The following is a 22,988-nucleotide window of genomic DNA, read 5'->3' as shown; positions in this document are numbered from 1 at the left end:
TCAAATTATTTTTTCAATTCGAATCAGATTAAACAAATGTTTCTTGAATACACTATGGAAGGAAATCGTTGTCTTAATACAGATGTCTGACGGACTGGTTTATATGCAAATGAAGAAGTGTTTGTTTTGGTTTTCGAATCTGCACGCATGCACAATGTTGCATGCTAGAAAGTAAACAAAATGGTTGAACTAAAGAATCGACAATAAAGAGGAGAAAATGGTAATGGAGTCGGCGACACCTTTGGATAAGCCATGCAGAACGCTTGTCCAGATTCGTGGTAAGTTTAAGGTAAGTCTGTCGCTGCATGCCCACTGGTATGTTTGTAATAACATGAATTTGTGTAACACTGTATAACACTGTTATTCTGGAAAGTGGGAAATTGACATCAATACTTCTAGAGTGGTTTACAGAGAATTATTTCACAACAAAGATTTGCAGTGACCTTAGAAATTGCTTTGGTAAAATTCCCCTCTCTTTATTTCTCCCTTATGTATTTAAGCTGCATGTCACATCAAATTATTGGATTAATGAAAAGTTAATCTAGTTGAGAATAAACCCGTTCTTTTCAAATTTATATGTATATAATTAATTTTTCTTTGTTTTCATACCAAATCAGGCTTTCTGATTGTCCAATATTTTTTTGCATACCACTATGCAAAAAAATCAAAGAATGGCGCGAAACCCCAACGATATCGTGACTTCACAATAGAGAGCTTGACGTTGCGTATTGATTCGGAAAAAGAATCCCTTGAAAAACCACTATAATGTTACATTTAAACATACTTCATTTTATCACATAGAGTATAAAATCAATTATAAGTATTGATGTCAATATTTTTTAATTTTATTGGGTTTTGAAAAAAAAAACATTGTTTGCAAACTTTTGTGAGAATTCGCAACGCGGATTCACACAGTTTGCAAACAATTTTTTTTTCATACCCCGATAAAATTAAAAAATAGTGACATCAATGCTTAAACAAATGCATATAAAAACAAAATTCCATTCAAATTATAGAAAGGTTACATCATAAATTAAGTAACTAATACCAAAAGGACTGACTTACATCGTTCACATGTTTCCAGCCAACGATCTATAGAAAGAGATTGACCTATGGGATTGACCCTTTCATTTGTGTATAAAGAAACTTTAGATCTTCTCATCCAGACTACAGAAAATTATCTATTTCTACCTTCCGTTCAACGTCTTTCGTCCATGGATTATGTACTTTAAAGTGAATAGATGGGCAAAGGAAGGCTAAAGTCGGTAAAAATGGTATTGAATTTATCCAGTAAATTATATTAAGTCTTTTCCATTATTTCAATTGTCAACACTGGACAACGTAAGTAGAACTGTCGTTGGGGTATGTAAGGACTTTTGAAAGTTAGACTTGTTTCTTTGCCCAACTTTTCACTTTAAACATACATATTTTAGCGGTAAGAAAAGAGGTGATATAACTTTTAGCATTTTTTACGCTCCGCGTTTTGCGCAAAAATGAAATTTTAACAACTCGTTATATCTTCCTTTTTTGTAAAAATAACTTTTAAGATTAAAAAAATCAAAAACCATTTTATTTAAATAGCTTTTCAAGCCAATAAAATGGAAAAAACCCGTTGGTAAATATAACAGAATAGGAAAATGAAATCATAATCACATGTATAAATCAAAATCTTTAGAAGATGAAACACTATTTCTTGTATAAATCAAAAGGAAAAAAAACCCAAGTGTATCATTGTTTTGATACGGGAACGCTTTTGTTGTGGAAAAAAGGAAAATAATGCAAAGTAAAAGGTTGAGAGTTACTGGTTATAACTACAATTAATACTTACAAAAAAATTTAAAGCGCATTAGTCAACACGATCATGAAATAGCGCAAAATTTTGTTGGCGAAATGCGAACAATTAATATTACAGTAAAAAAGGTATGAAAGAAGAAAGTAGTATCGATATTAGAAACAATCAAAATTAAACGGACTTAATGTTGCTATATAGAGCATCAAATGGTATAAAAAAAGTATGATAAAGCATTCCAAAAACGAGAAAATAAAATATTACTTCAATTTTAATTTGATAAAACAATAAATATGTAAAACATATTTTGTCTAGAGAAACTCTGCATTTTGTAGTTATTTTGTGATACACTATTATATTTTTTGCTAACAGATCTTACCGTATATTTCCCTGTGCCCAATGTCCTTATGCAAATCACTGAATCCCTAGTGCGGCCTACCACAGTGACTTCCTTGTCTAGCAGTGATCGGCGATTCCCTTTAAACATTCGCTGCTCAGCTCACGATGAATGATTCTGGATGTTATGAATAAATTGAATTCCTCATCGAATTGGCCCTAAATGATTTAAAAGGCAGCAAATATGTATCATAGAGTAGTGCCGAGATTTCTTGATATCATTAACGATTCTAACATTTGAAATATATAATTGAACAAGTGTTGCTTTGAAAGAAAGATTTATCAGATTTGCTGAAATATCTTTTATAATTGACAGAAAGCATAATGAGATCAGTCAATATAGACAACTACTAACTGTTCATTCGTCACATGTTCAGTTCAGCGGTAGATATTTTCCTCATCAGATCGAATTTCATTTTAATTCAAGTTTATATATTTTTGTGACAAGATTGACCATTATACAATAAAATTTGTAATTAAGGCTAGTTCAGTGACCCTAGAACACATTAATCAAATGTTTTCATTCCGTGCCATAAGGAGGGTGTAGTAACAGCATTTTATCTGTAATTGGGTGTTTTGGTTGAAGGTCAGTGAAATATACTATTTATGACCTATGTGGATTGCTCATTTCTTAACACCGTTTTAATGATTCGTTGAAATCTTGATAAGGAAATGAGACTCTTCGGCATTAAATGGTTAAAAAACCGCTAAGTGATCCCAAAGAGAGAAATGTTATGGTATTAAACGAAAAGAACAAAACGCGTAAAAATGTTTTGGTTTTGAAGGGAACTCTAGATCTGAAATTAAATTCTGTCTGTAGTCATTCAAATGTCTGCTATGAATTTGAGACTAACATTAGGCCCTTGACAAACATTAACGGATCGTCAGTTATCAAGAACATCGCACGTAACTTTGCATGTTGTATAGTGTATGCCACGACGTCTGCTCCGACATTAAAAAGATACATGAGCAATTGTGAGCACGAGGCGTGGCTACATGCTACTTTGTGATTGGTCATTTACATGCATACGTTGGTATATTTTTACAGGGAAGTTTGGTTTCATTCGGGTACCATATTATCAAGATATTATCTATAGGTTCGTTTTTGGTTTCTTGGTTAAATTATGATTGTATTTGGTGACCCTTTCTTATTATTTACAAATTGACTTACCATGTCCACATGTTGGTTCAAGGTCTTTGCTTGAAAAATTGAGAGACACACACAACTTACCATTCGACTCCGTGTTTCAAAACTTGAAACGGTCAAAAACACCTTAATATACATGCGATGTTTTTGATCGGTGTGATTTTTGTAAGTATATCTCAAATAGATAAAGAATAAACACTGATATGTTTTAAAACCAGCATGTACAATGACAAAAACTATTTGTGAAAAAGAAACACGTCAGAGTGTCGAGCCATTTACAATATCCATTCTATATCACGTCATCTTTTAATATCTGGTTGATCACCAATCATATCAATACAAACATCGCTGACGAACCATGAAACGGACGTTACTCAGCGGAGTATCCCTTATCGCAGATACTCAGAACCCTATTCAATGTAAGACTCATAGAAGTGATACCGGGAAAATGGTGTGGAAAGTGAAGAACTAAATTTTGGAGTAAAGAAATATTTTGGAAAATCCATTTCATTTCAGTCAAATGAACAAACAGTATACGAGGGAATACTACAGGTTGATGAGAAAATTCAATTAAATGGACGTCAATCATAAAATATCCCGAGAACTAAGTATGGAAGATTTAAGTCACTACGTGGATATTCATTTGTTGTTAGCAGATCTAGAAACGAACGGTACGATCGCAAGGGACATTTCAAGGTACAAGAACTGTGAACCCAAGTCCTGTTATCCTAACGCCGGCGTTAATGACAAGGTGTACTAGCTCTTTTAAGTTTCTACAGAGTATATATACATATATATAGACAGTAAAGGGCGACTTAATGACTCGTAGACATTGTAAGGTGGCCTTGCATTACTTAATAACTATTGGGACCAATATATAGGTCAACCGGGAATAAATAGCTACTTTGTAGATGTAATGATACGGTTTGACGAAATCTCAATTTATTTTCAAAGAGTTACCGCGTCACACTATTCAATATTTTATGACAAGTAGACCCGAAATTCCATTTAACATAACATATTTGAACTTTGATAGTCTATTTAAATATCTTAAAATTTGGCGATGAAATGTATAGTAAATATTAAAGCTTCTTTTATCAAATAAAAATGATAATAAAGAAAATAAAAAAACTTTAAACATTCTATAAATATATTTCAAACGTGTCAAAAAGTACTTAAAATACCTCGTAAAAGTAGCGTATCGAACAAAAAAGCCAACTAATGTTACTGATAAATGCCATTCGATCTTACGGTATATATGTAAATAAAACAATATACTGAACCTTATAAAATGTGTTACGACGTACAGAAATAACACAGAAATGATACCATACCGTTACCTAATGACGTTTTATAGATTAACTGCCGACACCAGAACAGTAATTGTTTTCACATGCAAGACTGGACTCCTAATTACACGCTGGTATCGTTAATTATACTTTTAATTATCAGGTTTGTATACATTATGACTAAACATGCAGATTTCTAAAATACCCCGATTAATCACATTACGAAATCCCAATGACCGTCACGCTCAGTATGTTAAAATAACGGTGACTTAGACTAGAATTTATATTCTTTAACATAGTGTTCTGAATACATATATCAAAGCTAAACGCTAACCTTCATGTGTTGCAATGCATATCGTATATATTTTAGCAATGAAAATCCCATTTATTGTATTTACCTATCAACGAAACATTGCACATTGTAACATGTCAAACTACCTTTTGATTAAACAGGTGCAGTTGAATGGAATCACTAAGTTTTAAGATATGGCGTATCACACGACGAACTAGTAAGTATACATACACTATGGTGTTGATTTGTGAAATATGCGTTTGAAGTTGACGACTCTAGGTACGACAAATACCCGGATCATAGAGAGAGAATTTCAATTCAGTTCAAAATATATTATTGAAAGCAAAAGGATTAGATAACAGGCAGGTAGTGACTATATTGATCATTTCCTGATAAGAAAGAAAGATTTTGATGATTAAATGATTGTATGTCTTATTAAAACTGTTGAGTTATATCATATTGTATAATTATGTTATTGGTATTATGGATGATTTTACTAGTAATATGGTGTAATGGATATCGTTGACATTTCGTGTGATTTTTTCAGTTAAAAGTCTAGACAATGCAGACTTAAAACGAATTGTTTTAGTATTATTTTAGCTCATCATCTTTATATTCAGAGGATTACATGTTTTCCCGTTTATGAGAGTTTTGCTACTTGCCAATGTTTAGTTTAGATACAATACATGTAGTAGAAAGTGTCTTCCCGATTATGAATGATGATGCATCAACAACTTGTCGTTTATCGTAGGGTATCAAGTCATCTCGGTGAAATACAGACCCCGCCATAGCACTTGGAGTGGCCTACAGTACCAAATGTAACAAACACGAAGTATAGTAAAAATATTATTTATTTCATAAATAGAACGTATGTGTAAAATAACATATCTCAGATATGCATACGTCAACATAAAAAATGCTAATCAATAGCATATACTACTAGTTATATAAAATAAGCAATATAATAATTTTAGGAAAGCCAGAAAATTATAAGGAACTTTTTTAAACTACTTGATAAGGAACTTTTTAAAACTACTTAGATGAAAAAGAATTACATGAAAACAACATGTTCACTTCCATTTTAGTTCAAATAAGTTGAGCTAATTTGATTTTTTCGATCTTTGCTATAACTCTTGTTGTAAGAAAAATTGTTTAAAAATGATTGCGAGCAAAATATCAAAGGACAATAACGTAAATAACAATACGTCAAGTATCAGTGTCCAGCACTGTGGTAAACATTGGAGACAATCAGTCTATAAAGGTACATCTAGTATAAACATTTATATTAATACTACAGAATCCTAATTCGTCCAGCACTGTGGTAAACATTGGAGACAATCAGTCTATAAAAGTACATCTAGTATAAACATTTATATTAATAACTACATAATCCTAATTGGACCCTGATTACTTGATATAAAAATACGATCAATAAAATATTGGACGGAGGTTAAAACAAGACTGAAAATTAAAAAGTGGTTATAACAACTTAAAACATCGGATCAATGATGATGATAAGTTTCCGTTATATTGAATACTTTAATATTAAATGGTTAGCACTGCATTTAGGCAAAATGTTCCAAAGTATTAACAGTCTATAAAACGTAAAGACATAAAAAATCTGAAGTGTAAACCAGTCTATTCTCGAGTTTTTGTATCCATATATTTCTTCGTTGGAAAGTTTGAGACATTTTTTTTGCGGAGATTTATTTTCGCAGTTTCTAATCACCCATGGAATACAATAGCGCGCGAAAATACGTTTGTTTACAATACTGAGAAGACATTTTGATCGCCGTACGATTGTTTAAGAATGGACACGATCTGTGTTACCCATCACATTTATAAAATACCTAGAGCGTATAACAATAGCACAAAAAATTACATTCGTACACTAAAGATCATTAAATATATATAAAGGTCTATTCTTACAGACACTATGTGATTGTACCCATTTGCTGCTTGTCGTCAAACTAATTTGATTAGAATTGTGTGCATGTTGCATACAATGATTTAAAGAATTAAATAACTATAAATAAATAATAAAGCATATCTCATATATCACAGACACTGTATCGTATTACAATGTGATCAACACTAACATAACGATAGCAGGTTTTACATCACAGAGAGGTAAATATAGTGAAGGTATAGCAAATATTTTCTATCTCATTTTCAACAAATCTTATAGCAAAAAGCAAATGCATATGACATCGGATAAAACCTATTTTAGCGATCACCAAAGCAGATATTTTATTGTGTCTATATCTTGTTTTCAATTATCCTTTCTAGCCGAAATCAATGATTGCAGACTGTTTATGCTTCATTGTGCAGTTCACATCCATTCATCTACAGTCTAGTTGTTGGTGTGATAGTATCTAAAGTAGTCTATGGTACTCTGTAAAGAAATAATAATTATAGACAAAAACAGTTTGAAAACAATACTATCATCACATTTACAACTTAATGTTAGGTGAATTAGTTACTTAGCTTAGATAACAATGGTAATCTAGAAAAAGGTAGGGGCTTACACAATCTGATTAAAATCAGATATTCGATTACGCTCTGATTACTCCACGCTCCAGTACAAAGCGTAGAGTATCAGAGCGTAATCGAAAATCTGATTTTAATCAGATTGGGGCTTACATTGAATCAGGACATGAGCAAACCTATATAAAAGATTTTGATATCTTCAGTATAAAATAATTTACATATGTATATCTATTTACTGAACTGCAGCGTTTACTGTGTTAAGTGTAAGGATATCATAATCCAGAATATGCACTGTGTTAAGTGTAAGGATATCATAATCCAGAATATACACTGTGTTAAGTGTAAGGATATCATAATCCAGAATATACATAATATAAATGATTAAGAAGATAAACAAACTCGAGAACTAATAATTGTTAGGTCAAGCACTTTTGTCATATTTCGAATGGAAATAATACTGATATTTACCTCAACAAATGCTGGAGATCCGTGAAGTGTGGAGTGAAGATTCAATGGTCCCTGATCAGTCAACAGCGTGGCTGAAATTGCACAGGATATAATTAAATTGAATGAAATTCTTATCAAATGTAAGAAATTACCAATAATTTTACACATTTTTTACATATTCATACGACATGATAACAAATGCAATCATTTAAAATATAACAACATAATGAATAAACGAAAATATGTAATCTCGCCATCGTAATTGAAGATAATATTGTTTGTTACTTACTGTCGGTATTGCCGTCCATTGTGTAATGAGCAGACAATGTAAATTTCTTGTACTCCCGTATCATGCCAGCTTTCTGCCAGTAAGTGTCTATCTCTGTATCAGGTATTTGTACGTTATAGATCCGCACCTAATAAAAATATACAATGTGTTTACCACAAATAAGGTAAAACCTAACGGATTATAATGTCTGTATACTCAACACAGTGAAGACTACAGTTTAAATGACAGCAAATATAAATTATATGATATGAAAGTATTTTCATATTGATAATGACAAAATCTGTTTGCTACGGACAAGGCCACAAAGGAACGAACTAAAATCATCAATGAGATAAAATTCAATCTAAATGTTTCGATTACATTTGACCTTTTAATACAATACCTCATCGACTTTGCCTTTGAAGTATGTGTTGCTATCCCTCCCGATGTATAAAGTTAAACTTGGGTCCTGAAACAATGTAAAACATATTTATAAAATGTACATTTATAAAAAAAACCCAAAAAACACACTGGATTTATTAAGCTTTAAATGCTGTAAACGTTCATTTTAATGATAATCTTACAATGATTGTGTGACATTGAATAATAAATTGTGAGAGTATGTCATTAGTAGAGTTAAATTGTAATATTATTTAATTTCCGTATCGACATTGATATGTTTTACCAGTACCTGACAGTTTCAAAAACAAAACAGTGGTAATATTATTTGCGTGCCAGCACATTAAATAAAAAATTTGACAGTATTTCATTAATATTGATACAATGTATTATTTTATTTAATTGCAGTGGTAATGATATTTGCGTGCCGGCACACTAAATTGTAAATTTGAGAGTATGTCATTAATATTGATACAATGTATTATTTAATTTAATTCCCATATCAACATTTGTGTTTTACAAATACCAACATATTGCTGCTTTTAGAAAAACAATACGAATCAATTGCCTTAGTTTTAAAGGAGGAACTTTGATTAGCCTACGAACATACCCATGTAATCTCAGGCAGGGTGGCGTTTTCTGCCTCTTTGGTAACGCCACCATCCGCACCGTTTACAAACATGGTAAGAGTTCCCTCTAGAGAACAAACATACAAGAGATGTAGATTTTTATTTACGTTTACGTGTCTCATCTGTAAGTCACATGTATGAATGAAATTAACTTGGTTTAAAATTTACATTAAATGTTTTTACAATAGCATCTCTTCGAAATTACAAAAATACCGTTGCAATGCAGATTTTGATAATAGACTTGACATATTGGCGTTAAAATATAAATATTATCTATTAAAGATGCTACATCGCCGAGAGAACATAAACAATATTTATTATTTGGACAGTAATTGATGCAATTCGTAAGTAGATACATGTGTGTCTAAATAACACAAAATACATATCAAATATTTTGTGTTGCTTTTGTTGTCTTCGCATTCAGTAACTCATTCAATATAGGGCTTTTTGTCAGGATACAATTAATGATATTACATACTTTTTATTATGATTCAGAAGTAGAATCAAATCCACAAACTTTCTTATTGATAATAAAAGTGTAAATTTTGGTACTGAAGAAAAATACAAAATTCGTCTTTATTCTGTCTTTAATAGATAAAAATTACCATAGCAAATTTGACGTAGATAAAATTCTTTATTACACTTACGTTGGGCATTATATCGTGTGACTATATGAGTCCACGTGTCGGTAGTAATTGTGGTTGTTCCATCCACGATCTGTGAGCTGATTTGTGTGTGAAAGGTACCGCCCTTTATATAGAGACAGAGCTCCCGTGTTAGTGTACATAGGATGGGTAGTTTGGTGGAGGGGGCACTGCTCGGCAGGTAGACCCACGCCTCGAATGTAAAACTAGGGAAACCAAAAAGAGAAAAATGTCTCGCTTCATCCGCATTAATTTTTCCATGGCTTCAGAAATCATATGATCTAAACTGAAATTGATAACGATACTTTCCTAAAATTTAGTCTTTGAACCATTTGAAAACAATGATAAGTCGAGCATTGTTAAAATTTAAAGTTTGTATGTCAAAACCATAGTATAATGGATTGAAAATTTTCTTTTTATACTTCGAAGTTTATGTTTTAAACATTAACAAAAATAGATCTAAAACAATATACTGCTGTTTTTCTTTAATAAGAGGATGACCGTACCTTTTAATTATTGCCAGATCAGAAAGATTTGCTATTTCTCCATATGTGCTGGTTCCCTCAAATTCCAAAGCATAATTCAATCTGTAGGGGAAAAATGATTTGTTTTTATCATTCACACTTTCTTGTATTGATATCCCAATAAACACGTAAAATCGATTATTATAATAATATACAAAATAATATACATATAGAAGTGCCTACTTTCTTAAACAAATTGTGTCTAAATATACTTTTATTAATTTTATAGAATTTTACTTTGTTATCCCCCTCCCAAATTTTCAGTAACTTGTCAAAATATAATTTGAAATCTCGATTTATTCAAGGTTAAGTTTTTGCACTCGTTCACATAAGTAATAGTTCACATCTTAATGTGTTTTAAAACTTATTCATTATAAAGGTCATGATAATCTTTGATGCTTTATTTTGGAAAAGCTGACTTCAAAATTAATGTAAAATTCATCAGATTGATGTAATTTTAGCATTTTTAAAAAATTGTAGGAAATACCGCGCTATAGAGTGCATGTATACCTGCTGTTAATTATTGTCGTATTGTCGTAAATAATGACGTCCTGACGATACACCTGTGATGACTTACCTATATGTACACCTTCAATGAAGTATCTATCCGTACACTTAAATGACGTCCTGAAGATACACCTGTGATGACTTACCTATATGTACACCTTCAATGACGTACCTGCCCGTACATCTCAAATGATGTTCTGACGATACACCTGTGATAACATATGTACACTTTTAATGGCGTACCTGTTCATACAACTTAAATGACGTCATGACGATACACTTGTGCTGACTTACCTATATATACACCTATAATGACGTACCTGTCCGTACACTTTAAATGACGTCCTGACAATACACCTGTGATAACTTAGTTGCCCGTACACCTATGATGAATTACCTGTCCGTACACCTATGATGACTTACCTGTCTGTACACCAGTGATGAATTACCTGTCTGTACACCAGTGATGAATTACCTGTTGGTACACCTGTGATGCCTTACCTATCTGTACACCTGTACACCAGGTTAGACCATACGGACTGTGTCTGATTGTAAGAGAACACTCCCAATCGCCCTCCATTGATGGCGACATCGTATATGTATCCGGAATCGGTAATAGTTGTTGTTCCTTGTTCTACAAGCACCCTAAAGTCAAACAACAATAATTATGTAAACTTTTCATCTGTCATATAGGTATTGCTGAGGAGTTATAAACAACTTAAAAGTTATGTTATTTCACTTGACAGTAACAAAACAACAATTACTTATAAATTACATTCCACGTAAAGTATATACCTTGTTGGAGAGACATACGAGTTGGTACTATGCCAGATAACGAATAAACAAGATTTTTTAGTTTAACTAAGCTAAATTGTTTAAGCGAATTCAGTTCATTCCTTCAATTCAGACAAAGGGCAATATTACGTATGAAATAATGCCAGATGTACTTACCTTATCAGGCCCACTGATGGACTATGTTGTATAGTCCACTTGTAGCCTGTAAGACATTCCCAGCCAGCTAGGTTTGGGTCCTGCCAAAGAAGAGTGGATGTGCCCGTGGTATCACAGCCGTGATACAGGGCCTTGGCGTAATCGTTACCTGGTCCAATGGCAGAGTCAATTAGCTGTAAAATGACAATCATATGAATATGATCATCATTAGTTCTATGTTTATTTAGAGCGATTACTCTTTACAAATGATTAAAAAAGTATTTGTTAATTCGGTTTTTCCACTGTCATCTAATGGCAACGTTATTTCAAGAAAAGATAATGATGTAGTGCCACATTCTGACATAACATTATGTTATTTAGACTATTTTTATTTTGTTTATTCAAAGTAAATTTTCGTTAGCAACATTAATCCATGAAGCGAAGGCCATGTTAAGTCCTTCTCCGGTATCTATGAATTTTAAAATTCTATTTGGTAGATAAACTGACCCAGAATTGAACCCCCAGCAGATAAACTCACCCAGAGTTGTACCCCCTTAATACCACCACGATCCTCGAGGTTGAAATGGATGTGTCGCCAGGTAACCAGGTAATACTTTGTGTTACTTTGGTAACCAAATATAAACCCAATGAAGCCGTAACAGTCATCCAAGTTCACAAAGGTCGTCCCCGTAAAGGTCACATGGTCAAAGTACTTGTTTCCTGCAGTTCAAAACACGATGTTACCTTCGTTAAATACAATTTTGTAAATGCAACTTTTTATCCATAAATGAATATTTTCATAAACAGTTAGCTAGATAAAAGGCTATTTTGAAATTGAACATTCAGGTCTTACATCAAACGATCAATTAGAACCAATGTTATCCTCACCAATGAGAGCCACAGGTTTGAGTGTTGACTGCAACTGCCAAACCTCTCTCCCCGTGTCCTGTAATGTCCACATGGCAGCACTCTCGGTCGTCAGACTTGGGTTAAGATCCAACAGAATGTGGTCAGTGAACGAAGTGACAGATATATCTTTGTTCTTAGGGCAGTTGTCGTTAACGTCCAGAACCGTATCAAGGTCAAGGTCACTCTCACAGGCGTCTCCTCTGTGGTTACCTGTTTTACAAAAACAAATGAAAATACAAAACGAAAGAAAAATATTCATCACGATTCAGTGTTCCGAGGTCATTTATGATTTTTTGGAAATGCAAATGAAATTCATCTATTATTATGTTCAATTTTCAAATTTTGGTAAATATGAATTTTCCGATTAATATTTCGAGTGTAATCTGCGTTCACTATATATACCCACCATCAGCGTCTGTCTGAGCAGCATTGGAGACATATACACAGTTGTCAGCAGTGTTCAGGACGCCATCCCCGTCAACGTCCGTGTCACAGTAATCACCTACGAATAGATATGCAAATCCTCATTGGGGTAAAGCATCCTTTTGACCTTGTACGATGGCGATTCATTATTAAGTTCTTATTTACAGAAGGAAATGTTGTATTTCAGAATGCAAATTACCGCTTTGACCTTGTACAATGTTGATGACTTTTTTTGAATTTTTTTTTTTTACCAGGCTCTTATAGAAGAAAATAGTGTACTTCAGAACTAATTTGAATAGATTTGTATGTTACAGAGAAAACATGAATGCTCCCTCTAATGCTCTCTCTCATTTTTAAGCAAATGAAAATTCTGGTAACAAGCAAAATTGATTTTGGTACTAGTCTAGTATCATAAAACATAAAAAATGCAAGCTTCAAATGTTTGAAAAATATCCTATGTCCAACCATTCGATTTGATATTGTTTAATATTATATAAAATGATTTAATTTTCAGTTATAGGTCTAACCTGTTCCATCGCCGTCTGTATCTGTCTGTTCTCCATTAGCCAAATCAGGACAGTTGTCTAGAGCGTCCGGTACACCGTCACCATCCCTGTGGGGAAATTTAATTAACGGTAAGCAATTTCCACTCTTTACCAACGATCATCTTCATCAATAATCAACAATATTTTCACGTAAAATTAGCCTAAAAACCTTATACAGTAAATTATTTACCATTTCAAAACATCTCTGTTTGAATTTTGATTAAAATCACCCTTTACTAGATAATCGAACTGTTCAGCTCCCTCATTCGATATGTAGGAGAATGTTAGAGTAAAGTGGAACTTGCTTGATAATTGCGGATAATTCGACAACCCGGCTTGATACTTTGCCGGTCCTGGCCAAATTTTTCTTTATCTTTTTCAACAAACTCGGAAAATTCGAATTCGGAAAAGAACTCGGATAGTACGAAGTAAATTTTTGGTCCGAATGACAAAAATCATACATAAAATGTTCGTATAAATCGAATTGGGAATTTTTGGACAACGAGATTGCCGAAAAAGCCGATTTCTTTTTCAGAAATGTGCCATAAAACAACATTTCAAACATCGCTTATAATTACAAAATCATGGACAAACTTTTAAATGTTTAGCAATGAACCGAAGTAATAGTTTTTTTACATTCCATCATATTTAAGTATTTTTCTAAAATACGTTACTTGTCATTGCCATCACAGGTGTCGCCTACACCATTCTCATTAGTATCGGTCTGAGCTGAGTTAGAGACAGATATACAATTGTCACATGCATCTCCTACAGTATCGCCATCTGTATCCGTCTGACCTGTAATGTCCATAAAGAAACAAACATTTCAAACTCCCTGGCTGTCTAATGTCAAATATACCATTAGTTTCTTTATGCAAGTACAGTTATTATAGACAGCAGCAGGGCAGTCGTTTTTTTATTAATCAAAATGTTAATCAATCGGTAATCACTACCGAACTTTAGTAGAGATCGATCGATACACAGCTGCAGCGTATCATACAGACTGTACGTATGAACAGTAACTTAACATTTGGGTGCGACTTATATACAAAGTGTACAAAATATGAAAGAAAAATCGTAAAAAAAGGCTTTTGAGACTTAAACACATGTGCGACTTATCAGCCGGAAAATACGGTGCACCCTTGCTCAGTCTGTGGTTTTAATATGGCATAGACCATCACCATAACTTGTTAAACATCAAGCATATATATCTTACCTGCATTAGATACATATGGGCAGTTATCTGCTCCGTTCAGAATGCCATCCCCATCGATATCTGTGTCACAGGCATCACCTACCCCATTCCCGTCCACATCTGCTTGGTCAAAGTTGGCCGTATTGACACAGTTATCGCACGCATCCCCACGCCCATCACTGTCAGTATCCAACTGGGTCGGGTTGGACACGTACGGGCAGTTGTCCTAGGTACAGGCCAAGTATTTGTATGGTATACAAAATTATCGTACACAACATTATACCAAGTGGTTAGCTGATTAATAGATCCAGTAACAAGCTAATAAGTATTTTTAGTTATACATGTATTCATATTTTAATATGACCAATGTAAAATGTAACATGAAGTATAGGTTCCGAGACTGACGTTTTGCATATGGATATCAGACTTAAAAAACTTAAAAACAGCAACATTTTAAAACTTTGATACTTGTAATTCTTTGGTCCGGTAAATCTTACCTGCTCGTCATAAAAGATGTTGTCATTATCGGAGTCATAGTCACATATGTCACCTGCTGAGTCGCCATCACTGTCCTCCTGTCCACTGTTAGGTTTCAGCGGACAATTATCCTAAAAGGATAATGCATTTATTGTTGAATGATTCATATTAAGGAGATAATAATTTCGATAACAAGTTAAAGTAGTTGAAATAGAAATTCGAAAAAAATCCATTAAACTGAGGTAAGAAATGTCTGATTAATATAGTTTCCTGGTCAAAGCACCAACTTTTCTTATATCTAATAGGCTTCATTTGCTCATATCTCATCATATCAATGTGTTATACTACATTAAAATCGCTCTATTAATATATATATTTATTGATGTATTTTTTAAGTACCACATGTGTGTATAACGGTATTTATAGCGTTATTGTCAATGAACGAGTGGGGTCAAAATGATTATCATTTATATCAGATAACCTATCATTTTGATTTTTTTTATCAAATTGTATAGAGAGAGCGATGAACGAAATTTATTATGTACATTTGAAACTATTGAAACAAACATAATTAACTATTGTAAAAATGAAGAGTACAGATTATCTCTATCTCCCCCATCTCATTGAGGGATAGTAGTTTGGGATTGCAAGAATATGAATATCGAACGTTAAATGGAGAACGGTGTATTTAGATATTAAGGCCAAAAATATATCCATCATGAACATTCCTGGTCACGGCACCAATTTTTGACTAGATGATGTAAGTCACATTAATCTAGCTACTGTGACTAACACTTTGCCTACTATACATTATTATCATAATTTTCGACAAGATGTTGAGATTCCCAAGGGTTAAGCGACGGGAAACATACCACCTATTAACAAAACCTTAAGGTATTAAGAAAGTTTTACCTTTGAACATTTTCTAGAAGAGCAGGATTGACCTAAATCTGGATTTCCATCCACATCAGTATCCGCACCACATATGTATCCATCTCCAGCCCAACCTGCTTTACACTGTAGTTAGAGGGAAAATATAATTTTAGTTTAATTTTCGATGAGTTTTTTTCCCTCAATTTTATAATCATATTTAAAAATTGATTAAGCTTCATTAGCGTTTGTGTTTGAAGACCACTTCGAACAAAGTTTTGATTCCTAGGGGTTTATGAATAGATCGTATAAATAATATTGTATAAGTATGAATATGTGAGGAATATTTAAAATTTACATGTGGAAAATGAAGATCAATGCCATGAATACTCATGGGTGTGATATTAGAATTATCTAAGTAAGGATTTAATTAAAAAAATCTTTTACACTTTTAGTAAAACATTTCAAATTTAATTACCAAATATTCCTTTGAAAAAAAAAGATAATAATCAATCAATAGGATACGACATCAGAAAGTCTATCATAGTCGTCTTCTGATGAAATTGTTCCGTACCTGACAGCGATACTCTCCCGGCCCAGTGTAATAACAGTCAGCGTTGACGTTACAGCTATGTGTACCCGCAGCACAATAGTCAGCCAACCTACAGCCACTGATAGAATCTCCAAGGTAACCCACCTTACAAGGACCACAGTAGAAGCTCCCCTGTTAATAGATATACAACACCACAATAGAGACCATTCATTCGAGCTGGCACCAATGCATTATCCTGTTTTCAATGTTAAAAGCAAAATTTCTGGTAGGGTTCATAATGTTGTGAGGTTCCATGGTAATTGATATTAATTTAAAATACTAATTTATTTACTTGGTCATATGTTTTGCTGATATTGATGAAATTGACAATTTAGTTTTCAACTGAATTTCACATCCAAGGCTTACCACGGTATTGTAGCAGATTGAGTTGCCATTGCATCCCCCATTGTTGATGAGACATTCATTAACATCTACACACGACTGGTTAACGCTGGTCCACATGGTATTGTACAGGTCAAACGTCCGCCTGTGTACATCTATGGAGAGGGCGTCCTCAAATGTGCCGGTATACCCACAGGGGCAGGCGCTACACTGATATCCCGGCACGGTGTTCAGACAGGCACTGTTGTTCCAGCACGGGTTGTGTATGGCACACTAAGAATGGATATTAAGATATTCAGGACTCTTGCTGGATAGATCTAGAGCATAAAATAATTTCACTAAAGAATGGTTATAATTAAATCCAAAGTATAATTTTTGGAAGTATAGGTATATAAATCATCGAAAACTTAGTTCGAGTTCTTGTAACATTTCAGTCCGCCTTCTTCGAATACTTATTCCTAATTAGACATTTCTAACGTCGATCAAACACGGACTCCGAGACCAACTTCGACTTTTTTCGGTGATCATCTCAAAATGTTTAATATAAATTTTTGCTCGGACGTCGCCGAGGACAGCCCAGCTCTATACAATTTGTCTTTGTTAGAAATAATATAATGTTTATTGGGCAAACGGATACTGCATAAGGCAAAATACATAATGGTCTCAGGTTTGATCCTCACTAATACTATATTATTTTTACCTTTCTTTATTATTTTTATTTCTTTTTATAATACGCATTCGCCAGTCACCATGCTGCTTTTATGGTAAATAAAATATTATTATCAAGATCACACCAAAGTCTATAAAAGTGGTAGTTTCTGCTCCTGCTTAGCGCTCAGCACACAGGGAGTGGGACGAACGACTGGTTCGCCCGTTGTCAGTATAATGTGACCGGGTGGGGTGTGTTGCTTGGTGTCTTCGGCGGCATGCTTCAGTGATATAGCACTATAAAAAGGGCAAAAGTTCCGCTATACAAGAAGACACAACACGAACATACCACAGTCTCCCAAAACACGCACTTCGCACAACATACACGCAACACACATCATACATGAAAGGCCGTCCTTACATGACCATAGCTGTTAATAGGACGTTAATTAATCAAACAAACAAACAAACAATTATCAAGATTAATTACTCTCACCTTGATTAAGCATTTTTATATCTTTAAAAAAGTTTTAATTTTGCTTCAGTTATTAACGCTATTTTATAAGAATAACACTGTCTCACTATCAATAATCTCTACAAAATTAAAAAAAGTATTCCTTATGGTTATAGTATTGTAGCTATAAATAACAAAAGGCCCATGGGCCTTAACGGTCATCTGACTCATGGCACAAAACAACAAAGTCACAGTATAAAGTATTGGTTAACGATTAATATAAACAATACAAGGAACTCCTTAGTTGAATATGTAAGTTTCTGAAATAGGTAAATGTCATTTGTTGAACAAACTTGGTAGCCCTTCATCCATATATGGTTGTAACCCATTCAAGGATTAATATAAGGAGGAGTCAGATTTTAAAGCCAAATTTCAGCAAAGCTCCCATTTTGGACCTCCACGTACTATCCCCATGGGTTTTAGCTCGGTCCTTTATAAAATATGATTGTCTTCACCTAAAGTCCCCTTTCTGAATCAATTAAAACCCCTATAGACCAATTCTTATTGAAATCAGAGACTGAACCCGAAAACAGGAAGTGGGCCAGCGGCCATCTTGGAATACCAAAATCTTTACGAAAATGTTTGTATGTTGTTCGGCATCAATTAAAACCCCTATAGACCAATTTTCATTGAGATCGGAGACTAATACCTTAAAACAGGAAGTGGGCCAGCGGCCATCTTGGAATACCAAAATCTTAACGAAAATGTTTGCATGTTGTTCGGCATCAATTAAAACCCCTATAGACCAATTTTCATTGAGATCGGAGACCGAAACCTGAAACAGGAAATGGGCCAGCTAAAATTAAGAAAATTAGCCCTTTTGAGGCCCCACCCCTCAGCCCCTAGGGGTCGGACCAGGCTCATTTATATAAAATATGATTGGCCTTCCCCAATGATGTTTCACATCAAATATGGATGAAATTCATCCAAGGAGGAAGGAGGAATAGGATTTTAAAGCTAAAATTAAGAAAATTTGCCCTTTTGGGACCCCACCCCTCAGCCCCTAGGGGTCGGACCAAGCTCATTTGCCCTTCCCTAATGAAGTTTCACACCAAATATGGATGAAATCAACCCGAGGGTGAAGGAGGAGTAGGATTTTAAAGCTTAAATTAAGAAAATTTGCCCTTTTGGGGCCCCAACCCTCAGCCCCTAGGGGTCGGACCAGGCTCATTTATATAAAATATGATTGTCCTTCCCCAATGATGTTTCAAACCAAATATGGATGAAATCCATTCAAGGATGAAGGCGGAGTAGGCTTTTGTATAAATAGTCTTACGCACGACGCACGGCGGACGGCGCACGACGACGGACAAAACACGATGACAATAGGTCATCCTGACCTTCGGTCAGATGACCTAAAATGTGCCCATTTGACCAAAAAATAATCTATCTATATTCCTCATAATATTTGTCATCCCTGCATCAAGTCATTGACAACTTTTAAGATTTAACAGCCTATTCAATCGGATTTCATTTTCTTTTTATAAAGTGTTACGATTACAGATAGTGACGTCTGCATTAATTCCCACCAACACAATCAATTTTCTGCACTATCATTATTCACTCATATGTTTATTACACTTGTATAAAAAATTGTTACTGGAGTCAATGCCATTGGAAACAGGTAACATAAATATTTTGATTGAGGATGAGTTTTCAAAGTTTCTTTCTTTTTAAAAAGCGCTATTTGATTGGGTCTTAGAGTGGAAGGAAACCGGAGTGCCCGGGAAAACCCAAGTGATCGGGTTGGCGCCCCCTAAGCTTCTCGCACAATATACACATGATGTCTGGATCGAATTGAAGTGCGAATTGAACATTAAGAAATAGACAATTTTTTTCACGTAGCACTAAATTGTCATAAGAGCTTAAGTTCCGGTGACCTCTCGGATTGGCCAATCATAAAGCTAAAATGAAACATCGTCTAGAGCTAACATAATCTTTTTGAAGCATATGTATGATGTGACGAAATGGCTTGTTCGTATGATAGTATAGCCAGCTAAAGAATACGCATCTCAACCGAGATAAGTGTACATGATAATGTACTCCGGCGGATATTTAAGTTTTATCGTAGTTTCTTGTAACTTGTAGTTTTGCAGCGTCATGTAGATATTAATACTATAAATGCGCTGCAATTTATAGCGAATATGTAACTATAGTATAAGAAAAGGTACAAAGATATGTTAATAATACATTGTTATGCATTGTGAGATGACCCCTCAAACCGTCGAAGTCGTACTCCGAGTCTGTGTCTCTGTCGATGTTAGAAATGTCTATTAGGTATAAGTCAGACCTAAGTAAAACTATCAATTTAAATGTGGTACATATCATCAATAATCAATTAATGCTATATGACAATGCAGCAATTTCACAAATTGTCACAAGAACTTAAGTAAAGAGTTATATTACCGGTCCATATATTTATAAGACATATACCTCATCTACATCTGTACACGTGATGCCATCTCCAGTATAGCCGGTGGGACAGGCAAGACAGCCTGTGGTATATGACCCTCCGACCTTCTTGTTGTAACACAGAGTACTGCTGTGACATGGGGAGCCAGATACCAGACACGGACATTCCGCGGTGGATGGACAATTCTGACAGGTGCTCCCATACGCGTCGGAATAGGTGTTGATAGGACACGTATCACAACGATCCTTCATTGTAGAACTCGTGTATCCTGCTGGACAGAACTTACAGGATCCTTGGGCCTTTTGATCTTGATAGGTCCCACCAACACACAGCTGACAAAACTCTAAAAACGGAAAAAAATTCTTCGTGAGATTTTAGTATCATTATTACAATTTCTGTTGTTCATTTCCTGTCAAGCATTTCCAACATTAACATTTAATCCTCTGCATGCAGAGCTCAATGTTGAAAGGGAATAAGCTCTTGTTCAATGTCCATGTCTTATGTCCAGGCCTTAAGTTAATCCCAATTGAACTTACAATGGAAATCAACACAATAAATTAATCAAAGATTTGAAGGATTGAAACGTCAAACAAAATGGAAATATGGGAAAAATTCCTTTGAATAACGGTGACCATGTTGATCGTTTACGTTTTAAATGGTGTTCAGACTCACCTACAGTTCCATTTGAGTAAGTACCAACATCACATTCGTATCTCTGACCGCCGCGGCAAGCGTAGCCTGACCCACACTGAGTACAGGTGCTTGGACAACTAGTGTCATTGCAGGTTACATAATGATAGTCTGGGCAAGGTGTGGCGTACCCATCACTACATATCTGTTTAGGAAAATGACACAGTGTATAATGGTATTGTATTGCAACAAAGAGGACAGAGGAAAGAAAACAGTACCATCTTATTTTATGTTTTCAAAAAGGCTGCTCGCCTTTCAAATGTTATTACCTAGAAGCCGCGGACAATTCCAAACTTGTTAACTAAAAGTTGAGGGCTATTTAAAATATATTAAATGGACAGCCTATGACATCGATAAGTATCTAACATTAGAAGCTGATAACACGCCACAAACACTGTAATCTGTATCACTTTGATTAAACAGCTGTTTACATACCCAGCCAAGAGGACATGTGGTACATTCGGAAGCAAGTCCAAAAGAGTGTTCGGTCGGAGATCGTCCACAAGTGGAGTTAGCCTGAGGTGGGTCACATCGTCCGCATGGTAAAGAACTTCCATCTCCAACACAGTAGTTAGTGGTGAGGCATCGCTCACAGGTCGTCCGGTCTGTATAAGCAAATACATTAAGAAACAATGAACTGATCGATAGAAGATGCCAAAGCAATAAAATACAGTGCAATATGACCTATTAAAGGTGCTACAATGCCGACAAATGATCATTTTTATAAAAGGCAAGCTAATATGTGACAATTCATGAGCTAATCATGAACTACAACTCGCAGCAGTATGCACAAACAATTCATCATTATATGTATTTTTATATTAACTAGTCACACATTTAAATAACATGTACATATACAAGATTAAACAGCAATTATCATCCTATTATAGTTATAAAACCCATGCTCTGTCGGCGGTGGAGCATCTTTAAACTCATAACACAAAACAAAATATACAATAATTTATTTTGCTTTTGGTGCATGCACAGTCAGAACTTCATTCTATATGGAACATAGTGCCACGGAATTTTTTTCGGGATGCAATTAATTATTTCTAATATTTTTATAGTAAAATTAGAAGTTCAAACTTTCCAATGGTGGTAATGGTGTAAAGTAAGTAACTTTTGTAACTAAAGAAAAATACCAAATCGTCTGATCCTGTTTTTAATAGTGAAAAAATACCATTTGTCAGTGGTGGAGCATCTTTAACGTATAAATTAATTAACTATCTGTTAAACACCTCATGAAATCGGAATGTGATAGGAGGGAACATCACTACGGTTAACATTATATATCCCTGTTTCATTACGGGGGGTTTAAAGAGATATGTAGATCGCTTTCTAGATTACAAGAATGCAAAGTCATAGCACGATAAACTTACGATAAGTGTATTTGCTAACGGAGCATCCTATAATCTCAAATCGGAGTGCGATGTTGTTGTTCCATGTGACCGGTATGATGCGTATATAGTTTGTCTCTATGTAGAGGTCAAGATCCACAGTGACAACCGTCGATCGGTCAGTGCTTCCATCAAATACCTGAAAAGACCACATTTAAATCTGTTTTATCAAACGTCTGATAAAATCATGCATCACTTTTTACACTAGACTGTTATAGATTT

At 34.3% G+C, this 22,988-nt stretch overlaps 1 protein-coding gene across 1 annotated transcript in view; it reads right to left on the bottom strand.

Annotated features, from left to right (window-relative positions):
- Positions 1–5,748: 5,748 nt before the first annotated feature.
- The window catches only part of LOC138328888 (uncharacterized), a 96,715-nt gene continuing 79,475 nt past the window's right edge, over positions 5,749–22,988 (bottom strand). Inside the window, exons 44-66 of the mRNA XM_069275604.1 lie at positions 22,749–22,905; positions 21,805–21,974; positions 21,352–21,514; positions 20,700–21,022; positions 17,129–17,377; positions 16,745–16,894; positions 16,213–16,317; positions 15,321–15,431; positions 14,845–15,049; positions 14,303–14,426; positions 13,611–13,696; positions 13,067–13,162; positions 12,640–12,870; positions 12,290–12,471; positions 11,773–11,945; positions 11,323–11,466; positions 10,297–10,377; positions 9,794–9,996; positions 9,128–9,213; positions 8,522–8,587; positions 8,140–8,266; positions 7,872–7,942; positions 5,749–7,308 (exon numbers count right to left, since the gene is read on the bottom strand). Coding sequence (XP_069131705.1) covers positions 7,267–7,308; positions 7,872–7,942; positions 8,140–8,266; positions 8,522–8,587; positions 9,128–9,213; positions 9,794–9,996; positions 10,297–10,377; positions 11,323–11,466; positions 11,773–11,945; positions 12,290–12,471; positions 12,640–12,870; positions 13,067–13,162; positions 13,611–13,696; positions 14,303–14,426; positions 14,845–15,049; positions 15,321–15,431; positions 16,213–16,317; positions 16,745–16,894; positions 17,129–17,377; positions 20,700–21,022; positions 21,352–21,514; positions 21,805–21,974; positions 22,749–22,905 — 3,345 coding nt within the window. The 3' untranslated portion in view covers positions 5,749–7,266. The remainder of the gene's footprint in view (positions 7,309–7,871; positions 7,943–8,139; positions 8,267–8,521; positions 8,588–9,127; positions 9,214–9,793; positions 9,997–10,296; positions 10,378–11,322; positions 11,467–11,772; positions 11,946–12,289; positions 12,472–12,639; positions 12,871–13,066; positions 13,163–13,610; positions 13,697–14,302; positions 14,427–14,844; positions 15,050–15,320; positions 15,432–16,212; positions 16,318–16,744; positions 16,895–17,128; positions 17,378–20,699; positions 21,023–21,351; positions 21,515–21,804; positions 21,975–22,748; positions 22,906–22,988) is intronic.

This window comes from Argopecten irradians, chromosome 8, assembly GCF_041381155.1.
Source record: "Argopecten irradians isolate NY chromosome 8, Ai_NY, whole genome shotgun sequence".
Classification (NCBI taxonomy): Eukaryota; Metazoa; Mollusca; class Bivalvia; order Pectinida; family Pectinidae; genus Argopecten; species Argopecten irradians.
Note: the sequence above shows the minus strand (reverse complement) of the source record. Positions and strands in the feature narration are given on the sequence as shown.